Raw genomic sequence first — 13043 nt, forward strand, 5'->3', positions numbered from 1 at the left:
TGAGTTAGTGAGTTGTAAAGGGTCATTCTGCATTTTTCAAAGAAATGTTTAAGATTATATTATAGGCTGGGCGCGGTGGCTCACGCCTGTAATCCTAGCTCTCTGGGAGGCCGAGGTGGGCGGATTGCTCAAGGTCAGGAGTTCGAAACCAGCCTGAGCAAGAGCGAGACCCTGTCTCTACTATAAATAGAAAGAAATTAATTGGCCAACTAATAAACATAGAAAAACTGAGCCGGGCATGGTGGCGCATGCCTGTAGTCCCAGCTACTTGGGAGGCTGAGGCAGAAGGATTGCTTGAGCCAGGAGTTTGAGATTGCTGTGAGCTAGGCTGACTCCACGGCACTCACTCTAGCCTAGGCAACAAAGCCAGACTCTGTCTCAAAAAAAAAAAAAAAAAAAAAGATTATATTATAGAAGAAACTGCTTATACCATTCTAATAGGTTGTTTAATAAGGAAATTTACTCAGTCGTTTTTCAGATTCAAAATAAAAGAACAGCTTTTAAGATACACTGTTAGAATATTAAATGATGATTTGACTATGAGTTATTTTTTGCCTTAAAATACCTTTTCTGTGGGTTGTATGGATTGTTTTATGTTGTTCGGTGTCATGCAGAAGCACACAATATTCTGTGATAAAAACCAGTGCAAATACAGATTTTATATTCTATAATCTTAAAAAATAATAAGTTATATTCAAATTAACAAATCAGAGGAGAGCTGGTTTAAATCAAGCATTTTAAGCTAAACTGTATTGACATGGGGAGGGAGCCAGTGACACACTGATGGGTTAAAACAAAGTTCACTGTTAAATCAGATATAATTTAATTTGTTAATGATAAATTGGGGTCGTGCGCGGATAGCCCTAATTATGGATTTATCTGCAGATTAATAGAGGAATTCACAGATAATCTATAAATCCACTCATTTTCCATTTTCCAACCACTTAACAAGTGATTTACAAATTAACATATTTGTTTGTTTTTGTGTCTTTTAAGTTACAGTGAGTGGTTCACAGATACTGAGGAAAATGCAGGCTGTCAACAGAAACAGCAAGGGATCTAGATAGTTTATAATCTGGAAAGTCACACCTGTAATTTTCATTTGATTGTAATACTATCACTGTCAGAGGCCTAACCAGTGGCATTGAAGGAGTTAAAACACCCCTTCCCCAACATCACCACCATTTCTAGAACCCCAGATGCTAAACTGGATAAATATGTCTTGCTTTCATTGCTGCATCTAACCTTGGTCTGCAACTGAGGAAAGGCACCTCTTGTCATACTGTTCCCTATGAAAAAAGGCAAGCAAATGAGGGTGACTCAGGACTTCTAGTGGCCGACACACAACTGAACATTTTTCTGAATGATTCCAAGTATACTCTTAGGAACCAGGAAGAGAAATATTTCACTCTTCACTGGCCAAATATAATCATCTATAAATCATATATAAAACAACTTTGAGTAAAGAGGGCCTTGAAAGTCTAGGAATTAAAAGGAGTTCCATATTTTCCTTTTAACTCCCCCCCACTACCCTTTGGGGAATAAACACAGACATCTGCCACATCAAGAGTCTGGTTTATTTTTTTTAACTGAAAACTGAATGCAATCATTAAAGTTTATCTTTGGGAGGAGGTTGTGAAATTTTTAAAATGACTTCTGCAAGCTGCACTATTTTAAATTTCACTAAAAATAAAACAGCACTTTAAAGTTAAAAAATAAAAGCTGATTGATAGTTTAACCTATTTCTCTTAACCTAATTATTAAATGAGGAAATCATGCTATATGTTATAATATATAACTTACTAAGAATATAGTTTCTTGAAAACTACCTTAAATGGACTACTAATAATGAAAAAACTATTAAAAGATATATAATGATGGGCCCTCCTACTTACTGGACCACCCTTGATGTAAATATATTCAAGTACACATTTACTGTTGCCATTTAATTTGAAACATGTAAGTCTATGTATATTTTTCCCTAAAATTCTTTATGAGTTTCACAACTTCCTTTCATAGAGAAGTCTGCCAAGCCATTGATCAATAAAGAATAAAAGCTGCGACATCTAGGAAATTACTATGTGATAATAGACAGTAGTTTTCAAATGCATCTGAGTACTTTCTACCTTTTATCTCTATTTATAAATGTAGGTTCCAGGATATCAATAAAGCTCACACATGGCTTTAGCTCTCACTTCATTCCAAAGCTTTCCAAAGTGTAGGGCTTTTTTTTTCTCCCTTTTGTCTTCAGTGCATTTCCTGTGGCCATGGCTGTTTTACCAAAGCTCCAGGTCTTGACAGTCTTTTCAATGTCCTCACTATCTTCCCCTTCCAATCTACTATTGCAGAATAGCTGGCTCTACTGCTAGTTGAAAAATAAAAAAGTGCTTTCTAGCTGTACTTTGTTCAGCTTTTATCTGTTTCCCCTATCCAATTGCCCTTTCCCCAGTCCCTAGCACTTCTTTTTTCTACCATCAGTTGCCTTTTTATTCCATGTGTTTTATCTCCTGCATTTCCAGGCAAACCCCAACCCCAAACCCACACATCCTTTAGTCACACTGCCATTAGTGATTAAAACAATAGCCATTCTAAGCTTACTTCAAAAAATTAAAAAAGGCCTCAGAAAATGTTCAGTGCTCCCAATTTTATTTTTATTTAATGCTAAAAGTTAAAGAAAAAAAGGTACTGTAAATCTGACAAATGACAGAATGCAGGTGATATTTCCATAGCGTGATTTTAAAATATAATAATGTTGATATCTGAGATTACACTCACTTCAGTTGACATGAGTTTCATCATATATAGAAAAAGTATCACCTTCAACTTAAAAAAAAGTAAAGGTTAAAAGGTGGCACACTTTTTAAAATACTTGGTGGCCAAGGAAAGGTATATAGTAAAAGTTGTAAACCATGTGTATGTTCTCATAACTTTATATGTGAGGCCACATGAAAGACAGTACATCTGTTAAATTCTATAAATTGTTAAAGCAAAAAAGGGAAAGCTTCAACACCCCATCCCCTAATATTTTGAGTATTAAAAGCACAGCTGAAATATTAGGATTTGAAATCTGATACTGCCCATGTACAGTAAGTAGCTTTCTGACATTTTTATCCAGCTGTGGAGAATCTCTGCACTGTCATCAGGTACAACAAAAGATCAAACCCATGTCCCAATGTTAACTTTTTAACTTAAAAGAATGCCAGAAAAATAACCCAGATCAACACTTTCCAGCTACAAGCCTTCCATGAAGGCCACCCGAGGGCCAGTCAGACTTGTGCGGATCTTATTTTTTAATAGTAGTAACCGCAATACACAGCCCTTTAAAGCTGTTCATATTCTCCCCCTTAAATCCCAGCACAGAGAAACCATAGGTTGCCTTTTCCACAGCTGGATAGATTTATCCAAAACAGCAGGATGGTTCTTTATTAATCTTTTTGGAAAGCTTATCTGTATTAAGATTGCAAAACATACAGACAGCTACCACAAACTGGGTCAAATGACTGATCAAGTTGTAACATCTATGAGGTCAAATTCCAGTTATAATAAAGTGCCTAGATACACATTTATACAACAGACCATAATAGTTGAATTCTTTACAAATGTCTCTACGGGCATGTAAAATTGACTTTGTGTTTCTGCATGTGTGCATTCACATAAGAGAGACCAGTCTGATCTGAGTCATATATACTCCAATTTAAAAAAAGTGTAACAACAAACTGGTTAATCATGCAAGTCTGTTTGTAATATAACAATGACCAGCAACATGAATTCCCACAGCATTAATAATAGTAGGTGCACTCATTAAAAACACTACAAAAAAATACTGTATTTGGTGCAGTATCTGATTTTCAAGTGTGATAGTAACTTGACCATTAAAAAATATTTTGAGCAATTTAAAAAAGACAAATGCATAACTAAAAAAGAATCCAAAGTTGGTAACAATCTGTACTTTCAAATTAAAATAGAAGCTAGGCTGTGAACCATACACATAAACTGTAGTAGACCTTGAAGCCATGATTCAGCCTAATTAAAAGGCCAAGTTACAAACACCTGAACATAAGGATTTAAAATAGTGTTCCTGTCAATGTTAAATCATAACAGCACAAAAGAAAAACCAGTATCACTGTGAGACAACTATTTCTAATAACTGATGATTTATTGGCTTAAAAAAATCATTTTACTGATGCAAAATAGTGATCAAAAGAAATTAGTTTACAAAAGGCTTCTAAAAATAGTTTTGAGAGGTGGGGCCTGTCTACTATAAAACCCTTAATTTCTTTAATTTTCACTAGTTTATCATTTTTTTCCAGAAGAACAGTATTATTCACTTGGTATTTCAAACACATGTAAGAAGGAAATTACAGGTTTCCTCCACCCACATTTGGGCTGTCACTGATATGCCCACAGGCAGTCCTGGCAGCACCATGCGGGCTGTTACTGTCATTGTACCATACTGTATTTAGCACTCACTAGAAACAGGGTGTAGGTGATAGTATCAACAGCAATAGCACTACAGGTAAATGATAAAAAACAAAACAAAACACAAAACAGAAACAAAACCAATCCCACAATCTCCAAGTTCACCTAGACTGTAACTTCTCTTGCGACTCTTTCAAAGGAAAGGACAACAACAACAAACAGAGCTCTAGGGTGTTGAAAAAGACGAAGTGGCGCTGCAGAGCCAGGCTCTGCTCAGAGATGGCAGTGCCATCTTGTACACACCACCATCCATTATAACCGCCTTCCATCCCTGGACTCGTGTCTTATGTAACCAACTAGCATGCAGCATTGTAATCTTACAACTGATCACGTGGACAGTGAGCAGCGGTCAACTTTGTCTTAAAAAAAAAAATACCCCCCAAAAGACTACACAATCCTGAAAATCTCCCAGCAGCACCTCTCAGACAGTCATCGATATCCCAAGAACTTAACTTTAAGAACAAAATAGAGATTCAAAACCTATTTTTTTATTCCTCTGAGAGGACATTTCAGGGTAAACCTGGTGACATATCCCAGTGGCATGCCCACTTGACAACAGTGCCCCTTCGCTCATTTCCTTTCCTTCTCCACCAATTGGCCTCCGGCCTGAGAAAGGAGCCAGCAATAGGGAATAACAGACAGTAAGGCAATCTTACAATGTCAGAAAATGTATTTGGCTTTTTTTTCTTTTTAAAATAAGTGCATACAAATACAGCTAGAAGCATTTCTGATTTGCCAAGTGCTCTAAAAAAGCAGTGCAAGTCACAGCCTACATATAACAGTAACTGTCACCAGGATAATAAAGCACAAAGATATGCTAATAACGTTAACAAAAGAAAAAAAATGCCTTTATAAGTACATACCTTTTGTCGTCAAAAAAATATAGAAACACAATGTATTCAAAAAAAAATCAAAATTATACAGCCATGTTTATGAAGTCTACATTTCCCTTGTCTTGGATATATATATATGGAGATATATATACAATTCAAGCGGTTTTAATTAAAGGTAATCATTGGGTTTTTCTGAAACCGGAAAGTCACGAGTCTCTCTCTTTTTTCACTTTCACATCTCCAGCAAGGATGGTTGCAATTTCCCCCTGCATAAAGGCCCAGGGGACATTGGAGCCCACAAGAGGGCATTTTTCCCCACTGGGACAATAGACCTCTCCACTAGCTCCCTGCTGTTTGATGCTTTGTCTGGAGCAAGGGAAGCAGAACTTGTGCGAAGGGACGGACGGGCACTGCACAAAGTGGGTGTCCTCCAGCCGCTCGTGGCAGAGGGTGCAGCACAGAGGGGCACTGGCTGCCAGAGAGGAGTCCGGGAGGCTGGCAGGGTGCACTGACTCCAGTCCTCCGGTGCTGCCTGCCCCCTGGCCCCCCACCTCTCTGGGGCCCAGCCTTCTTTGGTTCATAGAGGACGGAGAGGGCGGACTGTTGCTATTCCTCCTGGTAGTGGAGTGAACCTGGTTGGCATCTTTCGAGGCATGACTGCCCCCTGCATTGTCTGCTACTAAGATCAGGGCTGCCATAGGGGACTGGCCATTCTGGGCCGCTTCAGGCGGTGTGGTCCGGTTGGAATGAGGTGAGGCAGTGGGTGGTGGTGGAGACACAAAAGAAGATGTAGGAGTCATGGGGATCTTGAGCCCTTCAGTGGATGTGGACAGCCATGGCTGGGCCTCTCCATTGATCTTAGGGGGGCCGACTTCGCCTTCTGGTTCTGGGGAAGGCTTCCTTTTCCTTGCTGTTCTTGCAACTGCAAAAACAAAGAAATAAAAGGAAAAAAGGGAGATAAATTAAGGTGCACTGCAAAGGATCTTTCTCTTACTAATGCAACACAAAACTCTTCACAGAATTCCTATTCTCTAAAAGCACATACATAAAAGACTAACACAAATTTCAAGTGCACATGCAACTTAAAGTCCTTAGACTTCTGGGACTGAGGCAACACATTGATTTAAAAGAAAACTAAGCCACAGAAAATGGCTCGTATAGAGTTGCCTGTTTTTACACATGCATGCATGTACCCCGGCTTGAACTGTGCATGTGACTGCTAACGTCCCTCAATAGGTTAAAAGGTGACTGGTGCCCTCATGCTCCCATCCAAGAATGTGCTGGGAAAGGAAAACCCCGTGTCAGTGCCTATCAGCCCAGTCTGACTCATCTCTGTTATGCTGCTTCAGCACATGAACACGTTACCACTAAGCACTGGTTCCGCCTCAGGCAGATCAGGAAGTTGGGTGTTTGTTGTTTCTGGGCTGGGGTAAAATGGTGAATGGAAAGAACCACCCCTCCTCTGCTCTCCGTCCCCCTTTCTCCCTTAGACCCCCTCACTCCACAGCCGCCCCTACCTGCTTTAGACCCGTTGGCCCCGTTGGCCTCGAAACCCAACAACCTGCCTGCAGTCAGGGCCGGCTCCTTCTTAAACTTGCTCTCGAAGGGCCCCGAGTGGCCGTGCTGGTGCAGCGCCAGCAACGTGTCGCGCACGGTCTTGGGCCTGTTGACCCAGTCCTGCTCTCCAGGCCCGCGGCCTTTGCTCGCCCCTTCGGCACCCAGCTCCGCGGCCCCGGCCGCAGTGGACAGGCTGTCGGCCGGGCCTCGGTGCGCGGCCGGCGGCGGCTGCTTCTCCTTGGCGGCCGCCTCGCGCTGCTCGTGCTCCGCCGCCGCGCTGCTCGACACGGACGCCGGCCGCTTGTGGGCGCCCAGGTCGGCGGGCTGCGCGGAGCCCAGGCTGGCGGCCGCGGCCCCCGACACCGCGGCGAGCGAGGCGGCGGCGCGGCCGCTGAGGCTGAGCGCGGCGGGCAGCGGCGTGGCCGAGCCGTTCATGAGCGGCACCAGGGTGGGCGGCACGGCGTGGCCGCGCCGCGGGTTCGGGCTCTGGCGGTTGAGCTCGGGCGGCTCCTCCAGCTTGGAGAAGCCGTTGGGCACCAGGATGCCGTTCACGGGCGGCGGCTGCGGCGTCGGCGGCTGGGCCAGGCCCGCGGCCGGGCGGCTGCCGCCGAAGTCCGAGCCGAGGCGCGGGGGCCGCTCGGCCGCGGCCGCCAGCGGGTAGCGCTCCAGGGCCTGCGGCGCGCGCGGGGCCGCGTCGGGGCCCCCGTGGCCGAGCTGCTGCTGCTGCAGGAGGATGTCCTTGGCCGAGAGCGGCGGCGGCTTGGCGGCGGCCGGGGCCGCGGCGCCGGGCGGGGAGCGGCCCTCCGAGAAGCAGCCGTGCGCCCGCTTGAGCTGCCGCGCCGTCTCGATGACGAACTCGACGCGGTCGGCGCCCTCGTAGTTGACGCAGCCGCGGCACACCGGCTCGGTGAAGTCCCAGATCATGGCCCACGGCATGCGGGGCAGGTCACACAGGTAGCACGACTGCCGCCGGGACGCGGCCGCCACCGCCACCGCCGCGGCCATGTCCGAGGAGCCCGCGGCGCCGGAGGAGGAGGAGGAGGGGGCGCCGCCGCCCCCCGCCGGCACCACGCGCGCCCTCCTCCCCCCCCAACCCCGCGTCTCCCCCACCAGCGGCGGCGGCGGCCGCAGAGGCGGCGGCGGCGGCGGCAAAGCCCGCGAAGGCTCGGCGCCCGCGCAGCGCCCCCGGTGCACGAGGGGCGGCGGGCGCGGGGCGAGGGGCTGCAGCCGCGGCAGCAGGTCCCCCCGGCTGGCGCGGGCGCGGGCGGGCGGCGCGGCGCGGCGGGGCGGCGGGCGCGGCGGCAGGGGCTCGGCCGGGGCCGCGGCGGGCCTCCAGACCGGGGCGAAGACGGGCCGCGCGGGCGCGGGGTAGCGCAGCAGGTCGCGGCGGCGGCCGGCACGGAGTGCGGAGCGGGGGGCGGGGAGGCGGGGGGCGGGGGGCGGCCGCCGGGGCAGGCTCAGCCCGAGCGGCGGGGCATGCCGCGCCGGGGAGGCGGCGGCCGGGTGGCGTGGAGTTCGGACACGACGCGGGCCCCAGGTCGCTCCGCCGCTCTCTTACAGCTCCTGGCGTCGCCGCTCTCCAGCGCCCGCGTCAGCGCCCAGCCCGCCTCACCTCTGCCGCCACCGTCGCTGCTGCTGCTGCCGCCGCGGCCGCTCCACTTCTACAGACTTGATTCTTCGACAGCCTCGCACGGCGCCTGCGCGGGCCCCCTCCCCTCGCGCGCGCGCCCGCCCTCCCGCGCGCGCGCACCCTCCCCCTCGCCCTGAGCGCTGAGGGAGCCGCCGGGAGAACCGGCTTCGCGGCGCCCGTCTGCCCGCCCGCGGTCACCGCCGCCAGCCCCGGTGTGACTGCGGTGCAAAGTGGTCGTTCGCTCTTCTTCACTTCGGTCCCCAACTCAGTTCTATCGACTACCTGTCAGGATTTTCTTCCTCCTGTGTCCTTAAGGGCCAAATCGTGCTAAAAGTAGTTTTTTTTTTAAACGGAAGGCCACTTTGTAACTTGGTTTCCGTCAGTCTCTTGGCGGTGGGGATTTTAGACCCAGGGCGGTTCCCGGCTTTGGTGTTTTTGGGGTGACACGTGAAAGCCGCTGTTGGGCACGGGAGCACGAACTCCCTCAGTGGTGCTTTGCACTTGCATGTGTTGTGAAGGACACGTGCCCCGCCTGTCCCTTTAAGTGTCCGTCGCTGACCGGCAGAGCGAACGTTCCCCAGCCCAGGGCCGTGTCCACACGCCGCCAGCTGGCCCGTGCATTTTCCGCCGCGCGCCCTGAAGGGCGGGAGCGCGGTGCTGACCAGACCTCGCGGAGGACACGGGTCCTCTCAACCCCACCCGCGCGCCCCCGAGCCCGAGCCTAGCGGCGCGAGCAGCGCCGGCGCCTTATGTAGGTCCGCGCGGCGGGCGCGTGACGTGGGCGCGGAGCCGCGGGCAGCCGCCGCCGCGAGTGCGCACGCTCCGCACGGACGTGCCTCGGCGCCGCTGGCACTGGGGCCTCGGAGGACGAACGCACATTCCAGGGATCCGGGGTCTGCGGCCAGCGCGGCCGCGTCACGGCGCAGGCTCCGCCTCCTCGGCGGGTCTGGGGCCCCGCCCAGGCCCCGCCCCCGGCCAGGCCCCGCCCCCCGGCCCGAACTTGGACTCGAGGCGGTGGCGGGCGCGGGCGCAAGCCGTGGCGGGGCCTGTTCGCCTCCGCGCGGTGCCAGCGGGCCGTGGGGGCGGTCGGCTGGCTGGCTGGCCGGCGGCCGCCGAGCAGGGCCGGCCCCCATCCGGGCGGGGCTTAGCCGCGCTGGGTGCAGGCCCACCTGGCGGGAAGGTGGGGCGCGGCCCTGGGCCCAGCCCGCAAGGCCCTCGCCGCTGTTGGCAGCCGCGGCGTCTGCCCAGGCTGAGTTGAACACTTGAGTTTCACACTTTAATCGGGAGGAGGAGCTGGTGTGTGTTATGGTAACTCACTCTGGTCGTCGGTCTCGCTGACTGATAGACGCGGGCTCAGCGGCTCAGGCGGGACTTTGACACTTCTGCTCTGCAAGGGCGGCCTCTCAGCCGCTTTTGTTGGGAACACAGGGCCACATCTCTCCCCTGAGACTGGAATGAGCTGGTTAAGTGTGGGAAGAACAGGGTACTAATTATATTATCTTTCCTACAACTGGATTGGTAGGTGGAGAGAGAGAAAAAAATCCTGCTGACGTTTTTCTCTAGTTGTTGCTATTTAGAATGCCAGGTTGCTTCAAAGGATTAAACCACAAGGAAGAGGAAAAACACCCTTAGAGAAACAGTGGAGGGAGCTGCTTAAAGCACATGGGGAAAAAAAACAAAAAACTGTTCAAAAATGGCACAGAAAACGTAATGCCAGACCTAAATGTTTTTACAAGCTAACCTTGAATTTCTTCTCTTGGGGATTTCCAGAGTAGGTGCGTCTGCTTTAAAAGTCTCCCCATCTGTTCCCAGATCTTGCCCTGCAGTTGCAATCCTGCCTCACCCTCTCCAAGCTGGGAGAATGGGGCCTGCCGGGATCTCTCCAGGGAGCAGCTGGTGCCAGCTGGTTCGGTCACTCCTGGCCCCTGCTGTCTGGCATCTTCTTCTGGACCTGTCTTTCTGGTCACCCTCTTTGGAGACCCTGTGATACTCATTCCAGCATGTGACTTCACCCACCGGGCCCACTGCCCATTGCCCAAGATAAAGCCCGGTCTTTGTGCTGCAGAGAGATGAGCCATCTCAACACCCTCAAGAGATGGCCCCACTAAGCACCGACTGAAACATCTTAAAAGAAAACACACTGGCCATTAGAGCCGTGGCCTAATCACACTCATTTACCTGAAAGCGGGCACTGTACTAGGGAGAGCCTGCCACTCCATCCCAAAATAGAATTAGAAGATACACATTCGGCTTTGAGAAGAGATACTATGTAAGGATCTTTGTAGAACAGAGCTTTTCTTCTCCAAAAGAAGAGAGCATTTCATTCTGACTGTACACTGCCAGTTTAATGTCGAAACTAAGTTGTAACTTCCCTAACGAAATGCCCGCTGGAAAATGGAAAGGCTATTTTAGTTCCGGGCTCGCCTGCCCTAAAGGAATCTGGGATCAAGGGAGTTAAGGCTGACCCTGGATCCAGGGCAGCAATTCCTTATATTGTATCAAAAGTCTTTCATGCTGCCTGGCCTTTCATGTAGCTCTGAAGCAGCTTTATGGATGTACGCTAAGTAAACATGGCTTTGTTTTTGTCTTCCACCCACCGCCTGCCCTCCCGGCACAGACTGGAGTTGGATCCCTTCCAACGCGGCTGCTGCAGCAGTTACAGCCGCCTCCTCCACACACAGGAGCAGGGTTTCTAGGGTGAGGCAATGCGTCTGCAATTCAGAGACAAGGCAGGAATTGTAATTGTAGTTCATCATGTGATGACTTATGAAAGAGGAAGTTGGTATGTTTTAGTCACGTAGACTCTGCCCTCTTGCTTAAGGCTCCAGGTCCTCTCTGAAGAGAATTATGATCATCTTTGCAACTCAGAGTCAAGGTTACTGGGTTGGCTGCAGTGTGCTCCTACACATTTGTATATGGACAGGCATGCCAAGTGTCCCTGTAGCAGCGGGGCTGAGGTTGGCTTTTAACCAGAGTGCTGAAATGTTGCAATTTGTCCTAAGAACTAAAGGAAGTTATTCTATGGCGAGTACCCCTGCTGAGACTAGACAAATCAACAGTCCTTTCCAGTTCTAATTTCTAAGATTTTTTTAAAAAATAAAAATCACAGTATAGGAGTAAAAGGAAAGCCATTCAGTATGATGCTATCAAAAAGAGCAGGAATAAGGGAAGTGGCTCTTAAGGCAAACCTAAGGGAGCAGTTCCAAGCCATAGCGCAAGGGGTAGAACAATTCTGACCTTCCCACACTGAGATATACATGGGCTTCCACTGTGTGAGCATTAAACATCTAAAATCTGAATCTGGTCCCCAGAGCTTACTCCAGTCAAGCAGCTCTTGCTAACACAGAGAAGCCCTGTACTGTCAGTCTATAGGACAGCGTAAAGAATCTATTCCTATCAGAGGCCTCTAGCAGAACTTTACCCCCAGGATATGTAGCTGCAGGAATGGTGCAGTCCCATGCCCCCAGCAGCTTATAGATGCTGTCCAGGAGATAGATGGCATTCCTAGGGACTGCTGAGTTCATGGGTTTCACCCTGTAGCCAGACATGGAATCACAGCCTTCATTCTTTAGAGTGCAGCTTCTTTAAATAACATGATGTTGCAGCCATGCTAAAGCTTCTTAAACTCTGACCTTGGTGTATTTGAAGGAGAAAAAAAAAATTGCAGCCACATTTCATCTGGATTTCTGTGGACATCATCACAGGCTCCTTATACTTGGGCAAATGTGCCATAAGACTAGAAGAACACATGTACTATTCAGGGCTTTTCTGCTTAAAAAAAAGTTACATATTTGAACCCATTTGTTTATATGAATACATCTACACATACTATGGAGCATCATGACATTAATGAACCTTCTGTAATTGATACAAGAGCATTTCTTCTAAGTAATTGTATTTTATGAGACAATTCCACTGTTTTTCAAATTGCAAATATTCTTTTTTAGAAATACTTTCCCTCTCCTTGACCTCTCCCTGTGGCCTACCTCCCCTGTGCACAGAGAGCATTCAGATATTAAAAAGACTTCTGCATGTGGAGGAGATAAAGTCTCTGTGGAGGGTCTAAGAATCAGGCCAAATAAAATCACAGGAGCTCTTAATCATCCACGTATTATACACAGAAGCTGTTAGTCACCAGCCTATGTGTTAACATATGTACAGGTCCCCATTTAGAGCAAGATTTGGGGTCTTCATGAAGGTTAACTACTTACTGTGTCAGAATTGAAAGAGCTAAGTGAGAAACAGACAAAACAGACAAAGGAGAGATTGAGGTCACACACTTGCTCAGTCTGCAAGGAAATTTGTAGAACTGGAAGGGATTCAACAGCCATTTGATGCCAAAATCTTCCTATTGGCTTTTTGGAGAGAGCAGGGTGAAATGTACTTTTCTCGAGTAATATCTGGATGTGGGTTTAACTTATATTTAAGATACCCACTAAAATCCTTTAAAAAGCATCAGTAGGAAGATGCTAACAAAACAATGAATTAATAGATGATGTTAGAAAATATTAAAATGGTGAATTTCCTCTTATGAGCTTTCCTAC

The 13043-nt window shown here is 48.7% G+C and overlaps 1 protein-coding gene and 1 long non-coding RNA gene across 3 annotated transcripts; one reads left to right on the plus strand and one right to left on the minus strand.

Moving 5' to 3' along the window:
• Positions 1-2629: 2629 nt before the first annotated feature.
• IRF2BP2 (interferon regulatory factor 2 binding protein 2) lies at positions 2630-8167 on the minus strand. Of its 2 annotated transcripts, none has more exons than XM_012738252.2 (2): positions 6830-8167; positions 2630-6234 (listed from the first exon to the last, which is right to left on the minus strand). In XM_012738252.2, exons 1-2 carry the CDS (start codon positions 7872-7874, stop codon positions 5519-5521), a joined length of 1761 nt encoding a protein of 586 aa, XP_012593706.1. In that variant the 5' UTR covers positions 7875-8167; the 3' UTR covers positions 2630-5518. The 2 variants fall into 2 exon arrangements, with proteins under 2 accessions (XP_012593706.1, XP_012593707.1); XM_012738253.2 differs by having other exon boundaries at positions 6878-8026.
• A 479-nt stretch (positions 8168-8646) lies between these two features.
• Positions 8647-10745, plus strand: LOC142862456 (uncharacterized). Its single transcript, XR_012913548.1, has 2 exons — positions 8647-9091; positions 9663-10745. It is a non-coding gene; the product is annotated as an uncharacterized LOC142862456 (long non-coding RNA).
• Positions 10746-13043: the final 2298 nt, after the last annotated feature.

This window comes from Microcebus murinus, chromosome 19 (assembly GCF_040939455.1).
Source record: "Microcebus murinus isolate Inina chromosome 19, M.murinus_Inina_mat1.0, whole genome shotgun sequence".
Classification (NCBI taxonomy): Eukaryota; Metazoa; Chordata; class Mammalia; order Primates; family Cheirogaleidae; genus Microcebus; species Microcebus murinus.